Here is a 25,994-nt window from a genome sequence, read left to right as displayed (position 1 = left end):
TTACTTTAAAACAAAGAGATGAGCCGTCCACATGTCATGTCTCACAACAAATAGCATGTGGAAGAATGTTTTATATGAATTAGCAGGAGATCTGGAGCATCAACCAGAGGATAGAGGTTAGAACAATACTCTTATACTCAGCTACTGTATATAGAATTTCCCCCCTAGGGATAACATACTACTACAACACTGATGTCATACATAATATTACAGTATGGTCCTTGTTAGTGTGAGCCTTAACAATAGCTACAGCATTGCCTACATCTGACCAATGAAAGAGAAGGCAAGAAAAGAAAGCAGTCTGTAGAGGTGTGGGTTAGAAGACACAGCATGATGTATTCGTTCATGCAAAGCGCACGCAGATGCACACACACACACACACACACACACACACACACACACACACACACACACACACACACACACACACACAGAAAGAGATAAGAGAGCTTCTCTAAAAAGCATCAGTTGTCCCATCCCCACGGTCTCTTGGTGACTCAATACACCGACAAACACACAAGCATATGGGCGCATGCATCCATACCTAAAATATTACAGTTTCTTCAGAGTGTTAGTAACAATAAAGAGAGAAAGCCAGAGACTATAGGGGAGGAGATGTTACCTTGAGGGCCCTCTGGAAGGTGCTGATGGACAGCAAAGCCAGGTCCTGCTGCTCCTCTGCATACCTCACCAGGTACACATATACTAGCTTCTTCAGCTGCAAAGGACAAATCAAACAGCAATAAATTTAAACATCTGTAGAGAAGAATTAATGCAGCAAACTGGGAAAACAATGTGGGAAAACAGCTGTGTTCTAAAATATTGTGCAGGCCTATATGGACATGCTACTTTGTTTACAACCAATAAATGATAAAAGAGAGACTATACAAGAAACAAAATTAACCATAATGTATGACACAACAGTGAGAGCCCTCTTTAAGCTAGATTATTCAGAGGGAAATTTGAGTTTGTTTTTTCAAGGGGTGGAGAGAAAGCTGGTATTGAAAGTTTTCCTGTCTCATATCACTGGTTGCAGACTGAATCCAGTGTTGTTTCAGGCAGAGAATGAGGTTATGTATTTTTGTGGCTTTCAGAAATTGCCATTGAGTTATTTGCCCCCCTCCTGTGTCTTGGCTTCCACTTCTCCTGTTTTCTCACGGGAAAGCCTGAGCTAATATTTGTCCTGCTTCTGACAGACAAGTTAAACTGGGGGCCAAAGGTTGCTCCTCTGCTGATTCACTTCAGTTATTCGGAGAGGGAGAAGGGCGCGTAAGCAGTGAGATTGTGAAATTATAAATAATGGAACTGGAAAAATAGATTGGATATGAAAACGGTGGGTTTAGTTAAGGAAATATCTATAATTTCATTTAAGGATTGATTTAAGGTTGAGGTCAGGGATAAGGTTAAATTTTAGGCAAAATTGCCCAGAGCTTCATCCAGTAGTCAGCACCATGCTTTCTAGTGCGGCGAGTATTGACCTGCAGCAGTGCACCACAGTTCTCAATCATCGTTCTGGTCATTACGGGTGGAATTAATGGCATTACTCACTATAAAAGGGGACACAACCCATCTGCCCTCGAGGATTTGGATTCTATGACCACAAAGCACACTGCTGATTTCATCTTGAGGGGTTAAGTGGGGGATTGAGGGCTATAATACCAATGAAACATGCTCAGCATCATATTACAAATATTCTAAGTGTCTTTTTTATAATCTTTATCCTCTGTCACTTTTTTTGTATATACACAAACAAAAAAATAACTCAAAAGCATACACAAAAACGTAGAAATCTGTGAATAAAACAAAGCGACCGTCTCTCCAAACACACCCTGAGGAAGACCCTGCGTGGTCGAAACCAGTCGCCGTTTTTATTGCCCTAGATATGCCCTAATTTGAATAAAAGCTTTTTAACTTTACCTTCCTTCTCTGCACAAGAGTGCCTTGTACGGCTCTCTTCCTATTTAAACTTATGAATGCGTTGTGCACACTCTTGTGTATAGAGTGAATGCAGAAAGACGCAAACACACACGCAGCACTGGTTTAAGAAAATAAAGCACGCTGATATTAAATCACACAACACTGTCAATAAACCGCATGCTCCTGTGCTGTTTTCTAATTAGAGGGGATCGATGCCAGCTAGCAGAGGCTTGCACCTTTGAGGGATAGTGACGGGAAGAGAGGGGATGAGGGTGGGAAACGGGAGAAAGGGAGCGGAGAGAGGCCATTTTTAGCACGATATAGGTGAAGAAAGTGGGTAAGCTAGGAAAAGAAGGAGAGGGAGAGAAAAGATAGACCGAGACCTCACACTACCTTAGCAGCTGGTGTGTGTGAGGTGGGAGAGCGGAGACGTGACTGTGGGCTGTCTTCTGCCAATTACATCCACCCACCTGCTCCCCTACCCTGCCATGAGCTGCTTCTGCTGCATGCCTTGCACACAGCGCCCAGCTTCAGGCCCCCCGCTCACATGCTGCCCCTCACACTACCTGATTATTCTTCTGCTGCTAATCAATATTCACAGGCTTTGGGTATGGGAACCCCATTTGAGCTGTTGCTTAGTGTGGGGTCATTCACTGGAACAGTCCGTGAGCGAGTCCATCAAGACTGTGCCTTACACTTTAAATTATTTTGTGAAATTAGGCATTAAGCAGGCCCACGGCATCGTATCTTTACGCAGGTGCGCCTGTTCAGGATTTACAGTAATAAAACTGGTCATGCTACTACTGATTGATTAGTGGGAAATAACATTGCATAAGATACAATCCAAGGGGACGACGCATTCAACTGAAGATACTTATTTCAAAGGCGATCCCTGATGGGGAAACAAAAAAGACAATTTGAAACTAAATCAAAACCAAATCAAAGCCAAAATGAACCGAAGAACATTTAACAAAAGTCAAAAGAAACCCTTTAAAATAAAACAAAAGACTAATTCTTACTGGCCTACTATGTTCTGTATGGAGAGGTTCTCTCTGTGGCCTCATCCAGAGAGCCCACTTGTAGTGTCACACTTTTATTAGTGGAGAATTAAATCAATCAAAGGCAAATCAACTAATCAATCATAATCACAACTACGACTTGTTTATACACCATCAACGTCAAGTAACAGGAAAATTGCAAACTATAGCGACTACAGTGTTAAATCAGAAACAGTAGTAATGATGCTTTTCTGTGATGTCATACCTCGATGTTCTTACTCGCAACATTCTTCACAACAGCGGGAAACAACTCAGATGCATTTTTCCCTTTGGCAATCAGCTGAAAACAAAAAAAAACAACAATTCACCAATCTCATCACCGACATTCAATTCAGCAACTGAGAAATGGCTTATTGGATATGTCAGCATATCAAATAGGGACACACACAACAAAGGCGTTATTAATTTTAAAAAAGACGTTTTGCGTGTTTGACTTGTATGTGAGGTCCCACATCCACTCACCCCAACAATCCTTTTCATGGCCTCCAGTTTGAGCGATTCCTTGTTGCTCTCCAGCATCTCTTTAAGGTCATCATTCCTGAGGACAGAAAATATGCCACACTGTTGGTCTTTGGGGTCAATGTTAGAGAAGCTCAGTATGGCAGCGATGACTTTGACTAATCAGTTTCAAGAATTATAGCTGGACAACAGGTACTGCATGGCCTCTGAGTCTACCATGTCTGAACAATAGACAGTATTATGTTTTGTGCAAGCTCCAGCTGGTCATGCAGATCGCATCAGCCATCACAGATTACACATTATACATGCAAGGGCCACAAAGTAGCCTACAACACCCAAATGGCAAGAAACTGACCTAAGCTATCAAATCACAACAGTAGTATCACAACAATTTCCACTAAAATTAGCCTGCGCTCACATGATGCAGACGAGGCTGGTATGTTGGCCTAACCCCCAACACACAGCTTCATTGTAAAGCTACACAGCATTTATTCTGCACTGAAGGCTAAGCAATGAGAGAGGCAATGTCAAGATGGAAAATGAATTTTAGGATAAGAATGGTGCTGTATGTTTGATCAGCCAATGGCGATATCTACCTTTTTATGGAAATTATGGAAAGGGAAAGAGATTGAGTGAGAAAGAATTGCACGGTTAGTGAGTGTGAGAAATATGAGAGTGGAAAAAAACAGAGAATGGTTAGGCTAAAGTCCACAATAATCATAATTCATGTAAAATAAACTGCAACAACAATCAAAGGATTTATTACGCATGCATGTTCCATCTAAGGACGTGGCATACCAAACTTTTAGAGAAAAGGAATGTAATTTAAAGTTTACATCATATGTATGTTTGGATATTTTAAACAACGGTAACAGAGGTGATATGTCTTTTACTTTTTCCCCAAGTTTGACATAACTCCTTTCTATGGTTTTCTTTTGAATGACATTACAATTTTCACAGAGCATCCAGCTGGCAAAGATCACTGCAGTAAAAAACACAGTTTGCATGACTCCATTAGGGTTAGGCTAGTGCGGTTGCGTCAGCATACTACAGTACCCGGTGCTGTGTGTCTCCTCGGGGCTACTGTTGGCGTTGGTGTGTGTAAGGGCCTGCTCTTCCTGACTGAGCTCACTCTTCAGGGTGAGCTGTAGGTTCTCAGCAGACACCAGCGCTGTCCTTACCGCTCCCGCCGCCTCCAAGCGCAAAGAAGAAAAACCCCCGTTCATACCGGCTTTCCTCCGGAGCGGCCTGACTACAAGGCTCAACACTTTAGCTCTATGGACTAGTCCACTCACCCACCAGTGTTAGCTCTTTAAAGAACTGAGTCCACATCAACAAACTCTACTGTTTGTATCTCCAGTGAGTGACTGAAGAGTGAAATAGAGTTGTGGTAATTGCTTTCCTTCAGGCTGTGTGCTCTCTCCTCTTGGCTTTATTTACAGTTGTCTTGTCTTCTTGTGCGCTCAACTTCTCTTTTTTGCCCAGGTTCAGAACTGCCAAAAACTAGGCAAGGAGGAAGAAAAACGCATAGGCTCCGCTGGCATTGCCTCTGTCATTCACTACTCCCTTCCTCTTCTCTTAGGCGATAAAGTCACAAGATGCCCCGTACGCTCGCTAATGGCTAGTCATCCTTATGCGTGAGGCTTGCCCTGCTCACTCTGATAAGACCGCACTCCCTCTGCTGTAGTCCACGCTCTATCTGAAACCATGTGCCGGCCAGTTGTAGCCCTAATCTTGCTGGTGTCCACTGCTGTCTGAAACTAGGGCGTTTCACCTGCCTAGTGGCTGTAGGCTATATGCTACTCTGCCTTTGTGTGCCTGTGGTCACTTCCCTCTAGGGGAAATGGGAGGGCCTTATCTACGCCCGTGGGTAAACACTGAGCAACTTTTCATCACCTCCACAGCACAATAATCCACTTGAGTTCCACGCCACCAAGAGCACATATGCTGCCAACTTTGGCTGATAAGTCCAGCGGGCCGAGCCCCATCAGGCTACATCATCCATAGCAGTAACAAACTAAACGGCAGAAGGAATAGCTTTAAATAAGTGTTCGAGTCAGGATGATTCTGGACCGGGTCAAATTTGCCCCCCACTACTTTTCCGAAGGGGCCAACTGAGGTTGATGAATCCAGACACTGTTTCACACAATAATAATAATAATAATAAACTTTATTTATATAGCACTTTTCTTAACAATGTTACAAAGTGCTTTACAGAAGAAAATAAAACCAGACAAGGCAGATAAAATGAGACTAAGGCCAAAAGGCTTGAGCACAGAGGAAGTAAAGACAATAAAATGAATAAGATCAAATAAATAGAAGCAGTAGAAACAGTATAAAATAAAAACATATATCAAACATTTCCAAAGGCTTTCACAAAAAGAAAAGTTTTAAGAAGAGATTTAAAAGAAGCTAGAGAGTTAGTGTGTCTGTGTCACAAAAAAAGTGTGTCACAAAGTGATAGATTGCCTATGGAAATCAATGTCTTGTTCTAAAATGTGTCATTGTTGTATACTGGTTAAAGTAAGTTTGTAACATAGATAATGAAGGATTTCCATTTGTACAGGCACCAAAGTAGCCAACACAACTGCATCACTCTCAGTCTCTCCACACCTTTAAAAGCAAACTATCTGCATAACGTCTGGCTGATTATGAGCTTTTCAAATCTTTTTTCCATCACTGCAGAGATTGATTATAATATTATTTACCCATGGCAGTTTCCTAATGAATATTTATTACAAGAGGGCCACACGTGTATCCATCTCATTTGATGTGATCTTGTTATGTTATGTGAGAAAACGAAACACTTTTGATTCTATGGTTACTTGTTATTTCAATGCGATTTTTGAGATGTGATCACACGGTCAGAGCACATCACGGTGTGTCCACACTGCTCATCTCCTGTGGCTGTATTTATATAACTTTTTCCTTCTGTCCCTCTCCATCACTTAACAACACTTTTGCTCATATGTGCGTTGTGACCGGACCGACTGATCGCTTCGCAAGTGTGAACACTTCAATATCTGGTTTGGAAGATCCATTAGCAATTTGACCAAAATGTAATTTTGGTGCCTCCTAATCTGTCACTTCACACTTTGTTCACATCTTCAGTGTTGAGCTTGAAAGAGACCATAACTCTTTAATTCCAATGGGGGTTGATTGACGGATGGACAATAACAGATTAGCGCCTCCGTGTGGCTGTCGGCTATGCAAGCCAGCCAAAAACACTTAGGATCTCAAAATCTATGTTGGCAACAGACTGTCAATATAGCCAGAGGTAGGAGATGAATCTTAGTGCTGATTTTATGAGATAAGCACTTGTGAACAAAATCTCTCTCCAATAAATTAATTAAACAGAAAATCATTTTTGACTACTGTCCTCATAATCAAACGGTTCATATTGGTTGATATTGGTGATGTTCTTGATAATTAGGCTATTATTTTTATTATATGCTTCGCTACTGCAATTCTTCAATAATCAAAGAAGCATTATTCCTCCAAAGCGTGTTTATTTTGTTTCAAGGGTGTTGTTCAGGTTGGGGAAGTGCTAAATAAGGTCTTTCCTAGTCTCACTCTAAACACTCACAGAGTGCATTGTTCCAATGTTCTTGGGTGGATATTGTGTCGGTGAGCAAAAACGTTGTGAACAAAGTGCTAAGTGCCCTGGTATGATTGGATGATAAATGTTAATCAAGCAAAGTTAACTGCAAACTGTAAGTTTTCATTGGTCATGACTGATTCAATGCCAGTTGAGCCCACTGATCAAATTCTGGTGGGATATTTTATATTTTAGGTCATTGGCACAATGGAACAACTAAATGAAACCCTGATAAATATGGTAAGCCAACTATCTGACATGACATTTTAGAGTCTAGAGGTTTCACGAGTGTGAGGTGTGCCTCCCAAGCACAGTGCAAGAACTTCAACAAAGGCACAGAGAATTGAGGAGAAAAAAATGCCATTGGTTCAGCAATGAATGAAGGAATGCAATCACATTTTCTCTTGAATTCATTTAAAGAGCAATCATTTACATTGTAAAAATTAAAACACCATTTCCCTTCTGCAGGAGTGAAAGCTGATAGACAGTGTTTGCACTTTTGATAAAGCAGCACTGGCAGCTTCAGCCTCAGGAAAAAGACAGGGGAGGTCTTGGTAGAACAGATGTTTAGACAGATGTTTACGGAGATCAGGAGAGTAGCTGCACACTCATAACTCTGATGCAAAGATTATTTATTATAGTAGAGGGAAAAAAAAAAAAAAACCTGATGAAGACAGCTGTCTGTTGAAATGTTCCAACAGACCAAAACTGTTTTGGTCTGTTGGAACGTTTGAAATGTTGTTGTTTTTTTTAAACTTATAATAAATAATCTTTGCATCAGAGCTATGAGTGTGCGGTTACTGTCCTCATCTCCAGGACTCCTTCCATATACCAACACTAATACTACCACCAAAACGCCAATACAATCATCATCATCAATACCGGTGTGTGCTTGACTACTATCATTTTTGATGAGAATTTACAACATGATCAAAACTTTTAAAAGTGTTGAAATCACAGTGAAAACTTGAAATCAAAATAATGTGGAAAATGTGTGTTTAATTAAAAATTTAATTGTTCATGTTGAGCTCATGGGCGATCTAAAATAACAGATGTAAACCTAAATACAGTCTGTTCAAGTCTGGTCTGATCAAGCATGTAGAAGCACCACAGTGGGAAAAAACGCAAGTTCCTGTCAAAATATTTGGATCCACCACTCTATCTTGCGGTTTGCCAAGAGGAAAGTTATTGAGACCAGCACAAGAAGCGTGCAGTAACGGTGATCGGCCAACTAAAGTGTTGAAAATATGATAAAGCGCATATAGAAACAGGATTTTCATGGATGGGATATAGGTGATGCTCCACAACAACGTGTGGTCATAAAAAAGGTACTGACACCTGGCCAACTGCAGTATTTGAATTTATATCTATGATTCATGATAAAAATTGTTAGGGCAAGTAGGCTATTTATGCATTTTTCATTACTTTACTGTTTAGATGAAATTAGACATTGAGAATAATTATTCATTAAGAACGTTTTCCATTTATTTGACATAATGGAAAACATTAATAGTGGGAACATACAAGATTTTAAAGAGTTTACTTTAAATTTACTTTAACAGGAGACACTGTTTATTTTAGAGCAAATCCCTTCTAAAGCTTTTGGTTGAAATCTGCCAGCTTCTAGTGTGGAGAATCTGAGAGGCTCTTAGCCAGGTTGGATGTGAATAGATGTGAATAGATAGGCCAACATAAACCTAGCTAAAGAAAAATAAGTTAAAGGTCAAAATCATAGTTGCAATATCTTTACTTCTTGTCTCCAATAATCATTTCATAATTTCATACAATAAATCCATAAAAATCAAGCTATACCACTCAGCTAAAATGAAATATCTCTTTGGTCACAGATAATCAATTAGCCCAAGGGTTACAGTCACATGTTTCTTCGCCTCTGTAAGTTAGTTAGTTCTCAGACAGCAGGAGTTAGACTATAAGACTAAAGAATAGATTACAGGAATGTGGTTTGGCCCTTGTCATATGACAACTATTAGACTATTTCAAATGACAAAACACAACTCATTTCATTTCAGCAGAACTGGCTCAGCATGCCCTCTGAAGTATGGAAAGTTACACCTAAGTTTTATCTACAAATATGCAAGATACATACAAAACACAGTAAATCAGAAGTTCTTCAATGTTCATATGCTTAATAATTCTACAAAGGAATACAAGTCTCTTTTGATGACTGGCTGACAAAAATGCTATTCACAATAAAATAACTGACTAAAATAAATGACTAACTAAACTGAACAGATTTCAGCAGTTTAAAGTACTTTAGGAACCAAATTTTGGGTAAAAGTGAATGGAAGCATGGTGTGTCACGTAGAGAGAGTGCTATGCGGACATGGATGTGCTATGCTTTGCTATGAATTAGATATTAGAGAACACAGGCCTGCACATTGTGAATTGTGTCAGATGGAGACATAATGTGCTAACAGAAGCATCATTCATGCCCTGATATTTTATTCCTGCTCTTCCAGCTTGGCCTAGAGGTAATATGACCTAGCCTTGTCTAACTGAGTAGACTGTCATGTGAGGCAGCTTAGAGGTTCACTTAAGCACACTAAACAACATTAAACATCAGCCTGGCTGATTGTACGGACCTGTAACCTACACAGAGACATAGGCCAATGCCTGCTGCAGAGAATGCTCAAAACAAAACAAGATACTGCAGTATAACCTATCACACAAGTTTGCTAGAGTTCAGGAAATTCAGCAATACGACAGCAACTTTGGTACTGGAATAAACATATAAAAAGTCCACACTGAGTCCTGAAGACTGACTGAGCAGCTCAGATCTGAATCCGTTAGCTACTAGGCCTACACCTCATTACCTATGTAAGTTTGGTGTGTTGTTAACACACATTCAGAGAGCAGCTGAGCCGTTAAAACACTGATTTACACCGGTTTCCAGTGACACTTGAATGCAAGGGATGGATAAAGTGGTAATTGGCTGCCCTCTAGTGGCAGACTACTGAGATTAAAATCAAACAACGAGACTACCCAGGAATCCGAATGTTGATGGGTCTTTTTTTCAGCTTTATAATATGGAACTGTTGGTTAAACATTAGTATGACAAACTTAGGATGATGTAGAAGACTGTCCTAGTATGTAATATCACAAATAGAGACCCATCTCTACAGTATTTCTCCTCTATGACAGTTTCACCAGGAAAACATAGAGAGCCTTGGACACCCATATGATGAAGTCTGTTTATGATAGGTAAACAGAACAGGACAAAAAGATCAAGAAATAGTGCTGGGAAGGTGAGAATACAGAAATTTGTTGGCAGTGTTATGTCCAAAAAGCCTGAAGTCTTGAAAAATCCTAGTAAATCAAATCCCTGCATATGGAAATTCAATTACAGATCATTTTGTTTTTAATTAAAACTATCCATACCTGGAGATTATGATAATAAGACATGGAGAATGACTTGGCTGGGGATGTAAAACAGGTGTTTTAACGGCAAATTCAAATAGCCCTAAGACTTCTAGTTAATATGAATTCCATGATGATACTCATGTTGCTGTTGATAATCCTTTTTATTTTGCACCAGTTTCTGTTGCTTTTGTACATTAAGCCTTAAAATGGATCCTAGAAAATCTGTAGGTCCAGGTAAACAGGATTTTTGCTTTTTAAAATCAACACCTAATCGTACAGCCATCAACACATCTTTTTAACCCAACAGCCTGTTCTACTTCTGTTAAAACAGGAAAAGTTTCAGCAATCCAGCAGGCGTATAGCTGCTAAGAATGTAGATAATAATGCCAGTAACAACAAGTAGTGTTTTGCAGGCCTCACCATTGATTTTTCAAAAAGGAATCTGATAGCTGGGTGGCCAGTACTGGTTTGTCCAATCCAGCTGTAGACTGAGCTGTAAATTATTCTTTAGTAGCGTCCTGATGCGCACAGTTTGATGGGCTCACTTCATGTTGGTCAAATGTCTGGAATGGCGTGCACCAGGGTTTAGTAGTGGGTTCATTTTTTTTGTCAACAGCTTGGGTCCAAAAGTATATGCCAATTTAAATTTTTATATAGATGATATACTTCTTTACTGTCACCTAGGATCTACGTTAATCAGGCTACTATAAAATTACAATCTGCTTTTAACACTGCATAAAGCTTTGTCAGTTGAGGTTTGCATTGAATACAAATGAGATACACAAAATGTAGGACTTTCACTAATGCTGGGATTAAAGCACTGCAACTAGGTTTACAATGTTTACACTCAAAACATAATCACATATAGAAAGCAAATTCAAGGAAAATGCTATAGGCCTACCTGTTGGCTATATTAATCAATTATATCACTCTCTTAAGCTACATACTGAAAACATACTGAGGTTGAGGTCAGGCTGGTATTTTAGAAATACATTTAGTTTTTCTTTGGAGTCTACAAAAGTCTGGCTGCTGGCAAATTCTTGGTCTGCACTTGATTATGGAGGTCTGCCATATATGAATGTATGAAGTGTAACCACATGTGGGATTCACTTTCTCATAGTGTTAATATTCGTTAGGAATAGTAAGGCCCTCACTCATCATTATACACTGTACTCAATTGGCCTTCTCTGTCTGTGCATACGCTATGTCACACATGTATAGCTTTATTTGTAAGGCCACATTAAGTTAGCTTCCCTATTATTTATTAATACTGTATATAAATGTGAGGAACAGTGTAGTCTGAAACCTCAGAAGTAATTTCTGCTGACTCCCTAAAGAAAGATTAGCTTGATGAGCTGAGTAGTAATAGTGAGTTTACAGAAGTTGTTAGGTCTCCGGAAGATGAATCAACTAGGAGTTGTCATTGATTAGATTAAGTAAAAGCTCACAAGATTATTATTACTTATAATGCAAAGTTTGTTTATTGCTGTATCTGGTATATTTCTGTCTATAACTTTATGTGCTGCAGCTGCCTAGACTTGGTCTCCCTTGTAAAGACGAGCAAACTTTGACAAATAAGGATTAAATAAAACAAACAGTACGTATCTGACCGGCCCCAAGTCAGCGCCTAAGCAGCCTGAAACAAGGAGCATATATACTGACAGCTAACAGTACCATGCGAAAATAGCTAACATAGCAATTCGCCATCACTGCCTGGTTGATGCTGCAGGAGCTTACTGGCCTCTTGTGTTTCAAGCCAGCTAATGGAAGTTAGCTGCCTGACGTTTAAGACAACAAACCTGTCAAAAGGGAACAACGCTGTTATCAAACGGAATACGGTGCGGCTTACTTTTTAAAGTCCGTGCTGAACAGTCCAAACCCGGCTCCGGTGCTGGACGTCGGGGTGCTCTCCTGCCCCACTTCCACAGCAGCTTCTGCTCCTCCTTGGTCATTGTACAAGGTGTTCGTCGACATGCTCAGCATTTGAAGAGGCGCAAGACAAATAAATTGATACGAAGCGTACTTGTCCCTGTTCCTCTTCCGAGTTATAAACGGTTCAACAACTTAAAACATGTATTAGCGTAACTTATTCTACAGAGTTACTGCAGTGCCAAACTTCACCGAGATTTCAACCAACTTTTCACACGCAGTAGCGGAAGTGTGAGTTGGACAAGTTGGTGTCACATGACAGGGCCACAGCGGCACATACACCATAGATCTAGAGTTAGTAGAACAGATTGCTTTAACTGATCAACGTTGTGCTTGTCGTGCTTGTCGGTCCCAGTTTTTTAGAAATTGTAGATCTATGACGAGGCGCCTGATCCTTTTGTTGCCAAGGTAACTACGACTAAGCGATACCGTTAACTGTTTTCAAAGAAGAGGAAGAAGACCAAAAATCCACATAAACATACTTACGAAAAATATTCACGCAAAATAGCATATAACAGCAACAATCATTATTTAAAATTGAGCCAGATCCCACCAAGTTTGAAGATGATGATGTGGAACACAAACAAATTAAATGGTGAAATTATCTAACTTGGCTCATGGACTATAAATTGGAATAACAATACATTTGGTAAGTGAGTTCATTGGACATAGACATTATTTTGTGAAAAGCAATGTGACACGTGTTCAGTAGGCCTATATCAACAATATTACATGTTATAGCAGTGATAACCCATTGAGACTTTATTTTCCACTAGGCTACTGTTTCCATGAAGTGGGACCCAGTTCATTCCTTTCCAAACATCTATAGATTGTAATTGCTTGACGTTTTGAACTGCAAGTCTAAATGATACCAAACTGGGTAGGTGAAATCACTCAACAACCCTAAAATTAGATTGCAAAAAGCTAAGATATTGGAGACAAAATGCACAACCACATTATTCAATCATTATTCAAGACACCTTTCCCAATGATCACCACTATAACCCAGCAACACCCCACCCAGTCAGAGGATGATGACATGAAAGACAAAGAAATTTGAGCCATTTAAAATTTTGACCAAATTTTGAATCTCTCCAATATACTTTAAAATATTTCTTCTCATAAAGTTTAAGTGTGAATCACATCTAAATTAGAAGGTCTGTTTATTGGTCACGGCATACCTTTGTTTGAAAAGCTTAGAGATTATGTAAAATGTGGCAAAAATATGAATTAGGTAAATATCCCTAATTTTTCCACATTTTCTATAGGCTACAGGGATATTGTGGATATTATAAACTGGGGTACCCACCTTTTCACTTGTGGAATAAAGTTTATCCACCTTTTTAGGCTGACATATCTTCATGACATAAATTCATAGTAGCCTATAGCCTACAGTAATTAGTACAAAATTAAAGGAAATTATATGAAAATATGATGTTTCAATGAAAAAAGAAAAACATAAATTAATCTGTTTCTTTATATTGGTGGGTCTTTCTTGCCTTATACGATTAGAGCTTATCCACCTTTTTATTTACCAATGTCAACACATTTTGACTTTTATTTCCCACTCCTTGCCGTCATGCAGGCTATTCATTGTTATTTTTTTATTAAATCTTCCTCAAATTCATTCATAACGCGATATATTCATAATGTGTGATATACGTTGAAGCCAGAACTGCATATTGCATAGTTTTGCCTATATTTTTTCAACGCAAGCTATGGCGGACGTGACGTTCCTTTACTTCCGCAGGGCGTCACGGTGTGCCGCATTTGATTATCCGCTGGTGACCAATCTCGCGTCGTATTACATCTCTGGACACAATCTACACAGTCTACACTTGACTTCACCTCCGTCCGTGCCATCTTTTGCGTCTGCTACAAAGCAAGACGTTGTTTCGAAGTAGCTCCAAATTTGGTTCTTTTTTATTAGTTTTTTTAACAGATTTAAACGAGACAACTAAAGACATCCTCACAGTAGAATGTCAGATTTCGACAGCAACCCGTTCGCGGATCCGGACTTCAGCAATCCTTTTCAGGTAGTTAGCTAGCTAGCTACATTAGCGTTAGCCGCTGCATTATCTAACGTTAAACTGACTGACGTTAGCTCGGTTAACTGTGTTAGCCAATACAAGTCTCTCACTGGCTTTCCTGTGTTAGATAGTGGAGATAAAGCCGGATATTAACAAACGTTACAGTGCTAGCAGCTGGCTGACACGTCGTCATTCACTTGTTGGTGCTGAGGCTTGTGACTGTCAAATTATGTTGCTTCACTTTTCTTGTCGTTGCCTGACTGGAGTGACACATGACATGTAACGTTGAGCCTTAACTGAACGTAGTGTTATAAATGTCCCTGTTAGCTTGCTCTCTATGTTAGCCTGAGTGATGACACAGCTACTGTTATCTCTACTTTATACTGCAGCAGGTTAAAGGGGTTGGGCGGATGGTGTTTTTGCCTTTCGTTACTCTTACTCAACCTTATTTGCTCTTGTCAATTTTAACTTGCCACTTGTCCAGTGCCCTTCCCATTACTTAAAAGAGAAGTCTGACTGTAAAATCCACATCTTATTAGCAGCCATGGATAGACTGCTACTCATGTGTTATTGCTGTTTTTATGAACATTTGATTTCTCTGCCCCACTAAAACTGTACTATCAATACACCATACACCAGTAGATTTTATTCAGTAAGCGTGAAAGTTAGATGCCCCTAATCGATCTTTTACACCAACCAGCTGAGATGATTAGAAAGTAACGCGGAGGGTCGGAAGAGAATACCTTAATGTTATTACTAACCAAATAGAACAACAATCCCATGTTTTTTTAAGTCACCATCTCAGCCACTGCTTTCGAGATCAGGCCATATTGAGACTCAAGAAATACTTAGTCATTTTAGCCATTTCACCAGATGAATTGCACATGCTAGGTTTCTGACCCCTCTGCACTTGCTCTTAAAGGAAAACAAATGATGGCAAATCACCAATTTTTATGGTTGCAAATTTTATTTTTTTCATTATGCCTTTGGCTTTACTTAGGCCTACATCAGTAGACAGTCTGTGTTGACAGTATATAGCTACAGAGAAAACAAACATTTGATCTTGTGCTCTTTAGCCTACTAGTGATCTAGTAAGGAGTGCCTGCCTTTTTATCAGCAAAGATGGGTAGCATTGTTCTCTCTCTCTCTCTCTCTCTCTCTCTCTCTCTGTCACACACACACACAGAGCTTAGAATGGCAGTATCAATGCTGACAAGGAAAAGCAAGTTAAAGACAGAAATCATCCTATGTCAAAGAAAGCAAGTCGGCTCTGTAGACTTGTGAGAAAGGGTTAGATCAGAAACCTGTGCAGGTTTGCTATCAAACAATGTTGCTGTCTCCTGCTGATAATGAATGAATACACTACAGCACAGGTAAACACATACATTAGTAAAAAGGAGAGGGCTATTATAGCCTAAAGGATTTCTTTCATTGTTTAGGTTATATTTTATCTAAAACCATTCCAGCCTCTTTCACCATGGATGGGAATGCAGTTGTAGGCCAAACAAACACCAGAGCTGCGGTGTGTTTTCACCGTACAGACGCATGAAAAGTCAATTATTCATGGAGCCCCATTAACATTCTGCAACGTGATTCGTACTCCCCCGCCCACTTGCCATTTTTCTGTTGTTTTTTTTTTTTTGGCTTACACGTTCGCCCGAGGACAAATGGAGCTTCATATCCTTCTCTGAGCTATCTTCAATAGTTCATGAAATCATATGGTGCTGTCATGGCGACAGGTGGTGCTAGGATCCCCACCGGCTACTTTCCTGCTAGATCCCATCTCTCCCAGTCATGCATCAGACGGTTTATTCTGTTTCGGCCTAATTCTCAGGATGTAGGCTAATTACAGAAATCAGGCTGCCATATCTTGAGTTAATAAAAAGCCCTATCAGGCAGCGTAGATATTATATACAGTCTAGTCTCAGTAGCCTAATCAGTATTAAAGGGGTGACATGTTGCAGAGTATCATAGACAGTAGAAAGCACCGACTCCAACTGGTTTCCATGCTGCTGACCTGATACCTGCATTGTGTTACACAGCCCGGTTTCACCTTGAAATACAGTAGAGTAGGCAAAGTGTTGAGGTCTTGGATATAATGTAGCTAGCTTGCAAGATAATGAAATTATGTTGCCCACTCATGCAGAACAATGCCCATTTTATAGAAGTTCACTTGTTTGTGCACAGTTAGGTGACAGGAAGTTCATTGCCATGAAATTTGTTTTGATTGCTGTTTTTCACACAACCATGCAACAGATACTAGACTAGGCTTAATAATTAATTTGTACTGTCTTACCTCTAGAATTTTTATAGATAAGTCGAAAGTGTTGCAGTTAGTAAGTATGAATGTGCTTGGCTGTGCAATAGGGCGATATTAAAGATTAATCGCAGCATACGCTGAAATATTTATGACCCTGGTCTGGTGACAAGTAGCAGCCTGTGTGTGTGTGGTGGAGAAAGAGATGCTCCCAGAAACTTAAGAGTCAGGGAGACGGCAAGAGGACTGAACTGGAGCCGGACTGGGATAGAACGTCTGGAATACACAGATTGGATATTAATCCTGAGTAGGATCTTGAATGAAACTAGTGCATGACTGAAACTGCTGATGGTAAGCTTACACCTATATAAAACGTTACTATTACTGAATGCCTATATAGACAGGACTGTTACATGCACAGAAAGGCAGGAGATGGTAAATTACACGCACTCAAAACCTAAATTTGTCCTATTAACATGACTAGGACACCTAGAGTACACGCCATAGGTAAACATAGCTGCACTCCAGTGTTATAGCCGCTCACCGGTCAAAAATAGTAGGCAGTGAAATCGTTCATTCACTAGCCCGTGTGATTAAGGTTGTTTAAATGTGCTTGTCTCGACAACGATGCAAATCAACAATGTGCTTAAAGAGATGGAAAAGCGCTTCAGTAGCTTTTGTCCGTAGCACAGCATGCCAGCAGAGTACAAAGACTCCCTTCTTATTTCTGTCTTTTGTCATAGCCGCCAGAGGCGTTCACCACCCTTCTCAAACTCGCAGACCTGGCTATTCATAGACTTCTTGCCGTGAAAATTATTGGAATCATCCTGTCTTTGCCAGTATTGAATTATAGGCCTGTTGCATTTTGTGCTGTTTGGCCCTGGACTGGCAGGATAATGCAGGAATTCTTTCCTTCACACAGGCCAGTTTTCTCTGAGTGTTGATATTTCTACTGGTGTCCTTGGAAATAGCAGAGGCACGGACATACCGAGATTATTTAATTCTCACCGTGATGTCATCACACTAGAGGGTCATTGCGACTAATATTATGCTTTGCCAAGATCCTCTTGAAAGCCATATGAAGAGTATGTAAGCTGTCCTTATTTGAAACATTCTATATATGTTTGTTTTCTCAGGATCCATCAGTGACACAAGTAGCACACACTGCTCCTTCAGGGTTGGAGGAGTACAATCCCTTCACAGATGCCAAACCGGTGAGTACAGTTTCTGATGCAATGTCTCTGATAATTACGGGTTATCCAGAGGCAGGGAACTGACTATTCACACATCACATGACATGATAGTAGGGATGCACACTTTAAGAAAAAAATCTTGATCGATTTGCACTCAAGTTAACGATCAAATATCAATGTTCATTAGGCCCAAACATCCAAACATGTCACAAGAATTCAGATTCAAGTGCCAACATTCAATTTCACTGTAGAAATCTACACTGTTGTGTAGATTTGTCAGTGTCACAGCACGGTCAGACTCATGGAGCGTGTTGAGACATTCTTGCCTGTTAATTGGAATGATAACACGATGTGGTTATTTATACATATGTTTTCTCCGTAGACAACCCCGGGCATGGCACCCAAGGCTGCGGCACCCGGCGTCAACACGCAGCCCGCCATCATGAAACCCACAGAGGAGCCTCCAGCCTACTCCCAGCTGCAGACGCAGGTATTATTGACTAACCCTCTCCGCAGCTGGCACTCGTAAAGCCAAAAGGCCGCTCTCTACTGCAATAACTTTTCTCCTTTTGTTCTATGGACCACTGAGACTTGACGACTGGGGACGGGACAATATGGGGTTCACGATTCGATACAACCACGATATGATATAATAAATAAAAGTTCAGTGGCGACAAAGTCTGACTGTGCAGAATTATGTTTATTTCTTTGACACAAATCTTTCTAGCAATGGCATTGGCTCGCTAGAATGTAAACAACTTAAAAATGTCATTACAAAGTGTTAAGTAATATAATTTCAATGGAGAGATTGTGAAACAAGTCATCTCATTTGTGATTACTACAGCAGAATAAAATGGAGCTAATATTGCGTTTCATTTTTCCGCCCCACGATACGCATTTTCACATTTTTGCATTGCAATATATTGAATTTCGCTATATCGTCCCATCCCTATTGACGACTCAGTCAGGCACATCTCTACATTGTCACCATGCTGGATATTTCTGTGTGTGAGAGCAACCAAACAAGCAACTCTGACAGCTCTAGTGGTTTAGTCTGACACCACCAGCACAGATTCTGACAGTGTACTGGAGACAGAAAATGCATTAACATGACTATTGGTTTCTTGTGGACAGCATTGCTCTCTGGCTCTCTGTTTCTAATGGCGAATAGTCTTTCTACCTGAGGGAGACAGGGGGAAATGCAGGCAGGCAGAGGGAAATAACTTGCAACGGTGCATCTCGTTTGTAGGCAGGCTCCTGGGACGGCCACTGGCTTTAGATTGCTATTGTTGTGATTTCCCGCTTCTTGCTGGTGCTACTCCTGTAGAGAATTGGATTTATCTCACCAGTAGAAGCTGAGAATTACTTTTCACACTCGTACAATGAGAGAGGCAACCGGTGAGCAGCCAAACAGTTTGACACACCTCACACACGCCTGTGTTTTTATCAGAGATGAAACCTATTTGTGTGTGTGTGTGTGTGTGTGTGAAGGAGCCGTCGCAAGCAGCCACCGAGCTGCTGAGGAGACAGGAGGAGCTGGAGAGGAAGGCTGCGGAGTTGGACCGTCGGGAGAGGGAAATGCAGTCACTCAGTGCCTCAGGAGGTCAGCGCCAGCCACCAACATACACACAACGGCCACAAATCATTATTCTCACAACTGCGGACCAAATATCTGTCCTAAATCCACAGTGATGTTAACAGAATTCCCTCCTAAAAGAGTCTAGTTTTATTTATTCATAAGCTTGACTTGCATCCTCCCGTCTCAGGCAGGAAAAACAACTGGCCTCCCCTCCCAGAGAAGCTGCCTGTGGGACCCTGTTTCTACCACGACATCACAGTGGATATTCCTGTAGAGTTTCAGAAGACGGTCAAGATCATGTACTACCTCTGGATGTGTGAGTGTTTCTTTCATACTGGCCATTAACGTCGAATGAGTGTGTTGCCTTATGATGAGGTTGATGATGTTAATCCAGGGGCAGTGAATTAACCCCCAGATGAAGTGAAAAGACAAAGGCAAATCTACCCAAAATTATCCCATTTATGTATGACAAACTTAAAGGTGCAAGTGCAGAAACGCACAAAAATCAAAGAAAAACAGCTAGAGGAGTAAGTGTTTCAACTCTTATGATGGAACTTTTTCAGCTAGTGAGCTCGTTTGTTCTTTTTGCCCTTTTACCTTCTTTCTTCTTTTTCTTTCTTTCTTTTTGCACTTTTACATTGCCACCATTACGCCACATAGGAGTGTATTTACACCAGAAGATTTCTTACTCCCACAACCAGATTATGTAATTGATGAGTGTTCGTCTTTGGTCTATAGACTATATAGGCAGCATTAGTTTGAGGCTCTTAAACACATTGCATCCATCCACACTTTCTACAGCCTTGCTCATGAAACAAAAAATAGAAGACCCAACCCATAGAAGAAGGGAAGTGTATTTGTTTTTTTTAACGTTACTACTTCTTGATTATGTTTAATGCAATAAATGGCTTGGCCCCAGTTTATATTACAGATTACAGATGTTTATTATATTCTTTTTATTTTACAATGCTTTTAAAACCTTTTATAAGAAAAGTCATATACAAATCTAGTTGTTCTCATTACAGTTATGAAGAGGAAATACTAAATGTGCTCCCCTGGGCTTCTCAAAACACAGCGCTCTTGTCTACAGACCAGAGCTAACTCAATAAAAATAATACTAATAATTCTAAATCACCCTTCTCATGTGACTGCGCTGTAACCCAAAGGGCTCTCGTGAGGGGGAACAAAATGTTTATTTTATGGATGACTGCTTCAGAGAGGTACTAAATTTACTTTCCTTCTTGGATAGGAGAGCAGTTGTTTTATCCCCCCCTCTTCAGCCTGTACAGCTCAGTCTTAATGGTGTTCAAAGCGGGCAATATGAGTCCGTTGTTCAGCGAATGAATGGGTTTTCAGTGGAATTGTGTAACCACATGACGAGGGCACATGGTGAAGTCATGTGGTCAGATAATGTGACTCGGTCAGATGATTGGCTAGGTTGGGTTCGGTTGGTTTAGACCTGGACTCCCACGGACGATAGACTCTTTCTCCATTATGCACTGATCAGTGTGTGATTTATTAAGAAAGGATTTCATACCATTTGTTTAACTCAAGCCAACAAATCAGATCTTTTGCAACATCATGCAGTGAAGGTTTTTGAGCACACTGTCTGTCCCCCTAACCCCCGGTCCTCAGTTGTGGTATGTGGAGCAGCAGGGTGATGTCATATTTCACTCAGTGGTGTAAAGTCGTGGCCCCTCAGCTATACAGGCCCTCTGTTATTGTACATGTGTCTGTACGGTGCCCATGCATTTATTATTATAACCCCGAGGAAGAATGGTTATGGTGAATTATTAATTTGTGTGAGTGTGTGTGCGCATGTTCCCGTTCTCACTCCTGCGCTGCGTTGCATGTTGAAATATTAAGTGGCAGCGTTTCCTCCTCTTCCAGCCTGAACTTCATTAGACCCACTTGGCAAGACACTGGACACTGGTGCGCCGGCCAGGATCCTCAGCAAACAGCCACGCTCAAGCCTACTTTCCATGCTCTGACTTATACAGCGGCTTGCCAAGGGTACCACACTGCCCCACTTTCACTATAACTTCCACCCAGCCGTTTAAATTCGTTCCTCCCTCTGCTGTGTCTCGCCAGTTCACGCTGGGACGCTGCTTGCGAACATGGTCGGCTGCCTGGCCTGGTTCTGCGTGGATGCGGCGCGAGGGGTGGACTTCGGCTTGGCCATGCTGTGGTTCATGCTCTTCACGCCCTGCTCTTTCGTCTGTTGGTACAGGCCGCTTTATGGAGCGTTCAGGTAAGCGACACACACACACACAGATGTTTACTTTAGGCTTACGCTCAGCCGTGTATAGACATTGTGGTAGTCATGCCCTCTCCTTTTCCTCTTTTTGCAGGAGTGACAGCTCGTTCAGGTTTTTTGTTTTCTTCTTCGTGTACATCTGTCAGTTTGGCGTTTACGTTCTCCAGTCTATTGGCATCGCTGGTTGGGGGGCCAGGTGAGTCTACGTGATGAGAAACTCAAATACAAGAAGGGACACTGCAAACAAATATTTTGGGCCACAGCAATGTAGATAATAGAGTACAATAGAGTCTTAAATATGGTTTGAGAGGTCTTAAAAAAGTAGATTGCACTACTATTCTTGTGAGAAATGTCCCTGGTTGCACAGATGTATATTTTTGTACATATTTTTTTGTTTGTTTTGGGTTTTCTTTGTAACCTTCAGGCTAATTTGGGGATGAAATTGGTCATAAAGTTTATTTGAACTGGCATTAAAAAGAACTTAAAATTTAAAATGTAACTTACAGAAACCCATAATCACGTTGTTAGTGAATCACTCAGTCTTTATTTATATAGCACATTTCGTGCAAACAGTATCGTCTATCAAACAAACCGTGAGATGAATGTATCATTATATCCCCTAGTTATTAAGGATCTTTGATATTGCCGTCATCAACTTATGTGTGTTATTTCATGGTGTGATGTATTGACTTTCTCCTCCTTAGCGGGTGGATCTCGGCTTTGACCGGCCTGAATCAGAGCATCCCAGTGGGCATTATAATGATCCTCATCGCTGCTCTCTTTACCTCACTGGCTGTCATGTCCCTCATTATGTTCAAAAGGGTAGGTACGCCGCAAACTTGGAAAGAAATTCAGAGCGCCTCTGTACGTCTGATTACTCTATTAATCTCTTCACCCTATTCCCCTTTTATCTTCCCAATTATTCTCTTCCACTCCCTCTTGATCTCCGTTAGGTCCACGGGATGTACCGTACCACCGGTGCCAGCTTTGAGAAGGCCCAGCAGGAGTTTGCCACGGGCGTCATGTCCAACAAGACGGTCCAGACGGCCACCGCTAATGCAGCCTCCAGGGCCGCCCACGGAGCCTTCAAGGAGCAGATCTGATTGGCCCAGAGAGCCCGCTCGTCTCCCCGTCCAGCCCGCCGTCCCTCCTCCGCTCACAGTGCGACACCCAGCTTCCACCGAGCCAACTGCCCTGTTTGAACACATCGAGAGGCCCCCAGCCTTCTGACCAGATCGGAGTGTGTGTTTTTGTGAAAGCACTATGGTCGGCACCTTGCTTTTGCCCACCCAGTCACAAGTGATCTGTGATCTCAGCAGGACGTTGGGAACATTCAAACAGGGCCTTGGCTCTGTCCTGCCCAGAGGCCTCTGTACTCCGCCCACCCCACCCCCCAACCCCAGCAGCGTTATGCACTCTCGTGACTCTGGGACCCCTCACCTACACTACACCACTCAACCAGCGTGCTCAACTTTATTTTCTCTGCGTGGGTGTGTGTGTGTGTGTTTTTGTGTGTGTGTGTGGCCAACTAAATGAATGTTTGTGTGCCTCTATGAATGTTGGTGCCTGTCTGTCACTCTGTAGACAAAGACGGATACTAATTACATGTAGCTGAACCAAGTCCAACCCTCTGAAATTGCCGGGACATTTCCCAGCCCAAACAGTTGTAGGCTCACTGGTCACTGTTAGTTTCTCTCTGTACCCATGTGTAGTTCAGTGCGCCCCACCAACATTTGCTCCTCCTTTTGTATCCGTGTCCTTCTTTGATTTATTAACCTAATTACTATGTTTGTTTGTTTTTTTAATAATTAAGCTCAATTATTGCACAGTGGAAGTCACCTAGTACTCTTGTTAGCGATGCACATGTCAATTAACGTACATTCAGCAGCATTCTCACCTTGACTGAACTGTTATCCCTAACTGTAACTTTGTAGAGGAGCTTGTTAAATGAGAACGAGGCCCCTCTTGACGCTGCCCCCTGGTGGAGCTACTTGGTATTGTTGAAGATGAATGCTGTGCATTCCAGTACACGGTCTTGCCTTTCGAACTCTCACGTCTATGTATCTTTCTTTGCTTTCCTCAGAATTGACTTTCACAAGGTGTGTAGTCTTACTTCCTTAAGTTAGCTTTCAAGTATTTGTTGCTTGAAGTCTTTTGCCTTTAATGATCTACATGTCCGTCATTGTGAAATGATGCCAAGTTGCACCTTAATCTAGTCATCACATGCTTCTGCATGCACACGGCAGTCAGTGCGTATTAAGACAAGGTGATTTATAATGGTCTCATGCCTTCCTGCTCATTAGAGAAGATGCTACATCCATACGGCACCTGTGAGTTCAGCAAAGTTCATTTCTCAATCATTTGCTCAAAAGAAATTAATTTCCTCTTATTCAGTGATGCTGATCGCATGAGAGGTCCACTATTCTGTACATACAGCTGCATGTTTATACAATTTTTGAAGAGAAAGAAAGCGCAAGTTGTCTCCAGCCTTTCTTGGGTAATGGAGATTTACCTCAGTTTTACTCAGGATATACTCTTCACTTGCATGACAAGGAAAAAAAAATGACACCAGATCTCTCCTTTGAGAAAATTTGTCTGTTTTTGAAATATATGCTGTGCATCAAACCCTCGCAATAAAAATGACATAAAAGACTACAGCAATGGCCAGTAATGTCGATGTGCTGATTGCTGATAATTGCTTGTATATTCATAAATTGACCATTATTGTGGATTGACTATCACTGAACTCCAGCGAGACCACAAACCAATGCTTCACTTCTGGAGATGGGGGTTGTCTGTGTTACTCTCTTTCATTTCCATTGTGTGCAGTCATCAAAATCTTGAAATGCATTCTACCTGCATTGCTTTGAATGTGTCTTTTTTGAATATATGCGATTTCTATGTTCGGCCTCTTGAGTGTGAGCTGCAAAGAGGTTTATACTGTTTGAATGTCCATGATCACACTGTCTATTGTGGTTTCATGTTTAAGCCAGATACGCCTATGTATGCATGTGTGTTGTGTGAGTGTAAATAGAGGGAATTGGGCCTTTCAGTCTATTTACCAGTCTTAAGTCTGTGTGCAGGACAAAGTTTGGCCGTGGGTCTGGGATCCTTCTGACTTATTGAAGACAATTCTTCCGTTGAGGCTTTGCTGCAAGATACCTGTGTTGTGCTCTCTGCTCGCTTTCCTGTTTTTTTTATTTCATACTGACTTTATTTAGACCAATAGTACCTTAACCAGTACGTGTGTGTGTATGCGTGAGTACGCTTATGCACCAATCTACATAAGGTTATTCCTGCTGTTTTGAAAATGAATCGGAATCATGGCATCTACAAAATTTTGCTGTTGTTTAGACTTGCCTCAAAAAACATGTTTAATGTGAGAAAGGCGGCAATGCAATGTGAGCTGTGTTGTAGATGGACTGTGGCTTTAAGCTGTGCTTTATAATCAGTAACATGGTGTGCGGTAGAAACACTGGAAAATGCAATGAAATGAAATCTTTCGTACTCATCTCTGACAATGAATTTTTTTGAAATTATTTAAAAAACACTAAGGGATGTTTGTATATTTTGTAAAATTTACAGATGGTCAGCTATTGCTCTGAATTTCAGTGTCCTTTAAAGATGCACTCTGGTTTCTCCTTCAGTCGCATGTTGAGTAGTTTGAGTTTTGTATATTTATTGTATTAACACTGAATAAAATTCTAAAGTCTTCTTCCTTATGTGTTGCTTTTTCTTTACATATAAAGTCATGCTTATATTTACTTGTATGTGTGTGGTGTAAAAATGAGGCATGCCATTCAGACAATCTACGGAAAGGCTATGTGGTCTTTTTCTTTCTTTTTTTACCAGTCAAACCACAGAAACTCATGCACTCAGTGTGTGTTAAGGGGCAGATGCATTCTTCAGCAGACTTGCACTAGCAGCTTAAAACCAGAGGAGGTCAGCAGTAATCAAAGAACATTAGATCATGTTTACTCCTAGTTCACTTTCCAGCTAATGGACATATTCCTTTTACATTTACATGTAGGCAATTACCCAATCCTCTTATTCAGAATAATGTGAAATCAACAGTAGAATAAGCCTAAACTAGACTGTGACTATGTCAAGTAACCAATTGTCAGGAGTGCAAGGGTCAAAGTCATTAAGCATAGACAGCACATGTAAATATTCTGGCATTCCTAGAATGTACAGAAGAGAAATGGAGGAGAGGGGGATGCAATTGGGGAGGGGGGAGGAGGGGGGGTGTTCTCTTGAGTTTTCATGTTAAGACAGAAGATGGCAAGTGATGGCTGTCCCGACTGGTGTGTGAGGGGCATTTCATCATTGGAGAGCC

At 40.9% G+C, this 25,994-nt stretch overlaps 2 protein-coding genes across 2 annotated transcripts in view; one reads left to right on the top strand and one right to left on the bottom strand.

Annotated features, from left to right (window-relative positions):
- The window catches only part of ap3b1a (adaptor related protein complex 3 subunit beta 1a), a 52,941-nt gene extending 40,393 nt beyond the window's left edge, over positions 1–12,548 (bottom strand). Inside the window, exons 1-4 of the mRNA XM_071901711.2 lie at positions 12,263–12,548; positions 3,438–3,513; positions 3,181–3,255; positions 623–718 (exon numbers count right to left, since the gene is read on the bottom strand). Coding sequence (XP_071757812.1) covers positions 623–718; positions 3,181–3,255; positions 3,438–3,513; positions 12,263–12,396 — 381 coding nt within the window. The 5' untranslated portion in view covers positions 12,397–12,548. The remainder of the gene's footprint in view (positions 1–622; positions 719–3,180; positions 3,256–3,437; positions 3,514–12,262) is intronic.
- Positions 12,549–14,169: 1,621 nt separating this feature from the next.
- Positions 14,170–25,349, top strand: LOC139913652 (secretory carrier-associated membrane protein 1-like). Its single transcript, XM_071901738.2, has 9 exons — positions 14,170–14,378; positions 17,766–17,843; positions 18,205–18,312; positions 19,314–19,425; positions 19,589–19,717; positions 21,493–21,652; positions 21,753–21,854; positions 22,363–22,480; positions 22,612–25,349. Exons 1-9 carry the CDS (start codon positions 14,322–14,324, stop codon positions 22,759–22,761), a joined length of 1,014 nt encoding a protein of 337 aa, XP_071757839.1. The 5' UTR covers positions 14,170–14,321; the 3' UTR covers positions 22,762–25,349.
- Positions 25,350–25,994: the final 645 nt, after the last annotated feature.

Source organism: Centroberyx gerrardi, chromosome 2, assembly GCF_048128805.1.
Source record: "Centroberyx gerrardi isolate f3 chromosome 2, fCenGer3.hap1.cur.20231027, whole genome shotgun sequence".
Classification (NCBI taxonomy): Eukaryota; Metazoa; Chordata; class Actinopteri; order Beryciformes; family Berycidae; genus Centroberyx; species Centroberyx gerrardi.
This window is presented reverse-complemented; position numbering and strand designations above follow the sequence as displayed.

Coding starts and splice junctions, on each gene's coding strand:
- LOC139913652 (XM_071901738.2), top strand. CDS start 14,322: ATGTCAGATTTCGACAGCAACCCGTTCGCGGATCCGGACTTCAGCAAT. Junction 17,844..18,204: donor CCTTCACAGATGCCAAACCG/GTGAGTACAGTT, acceptor TTTTCTCCGTAG/ACAACCCCGGGCATGGCACC. Junction 19,718..21,492: donor CATGTACTACCTCTGGATGT/GTGAGTGTTTCT, acceptor GTGTCTCGCCAG/TTCACGCTGGGACGCTGCTT.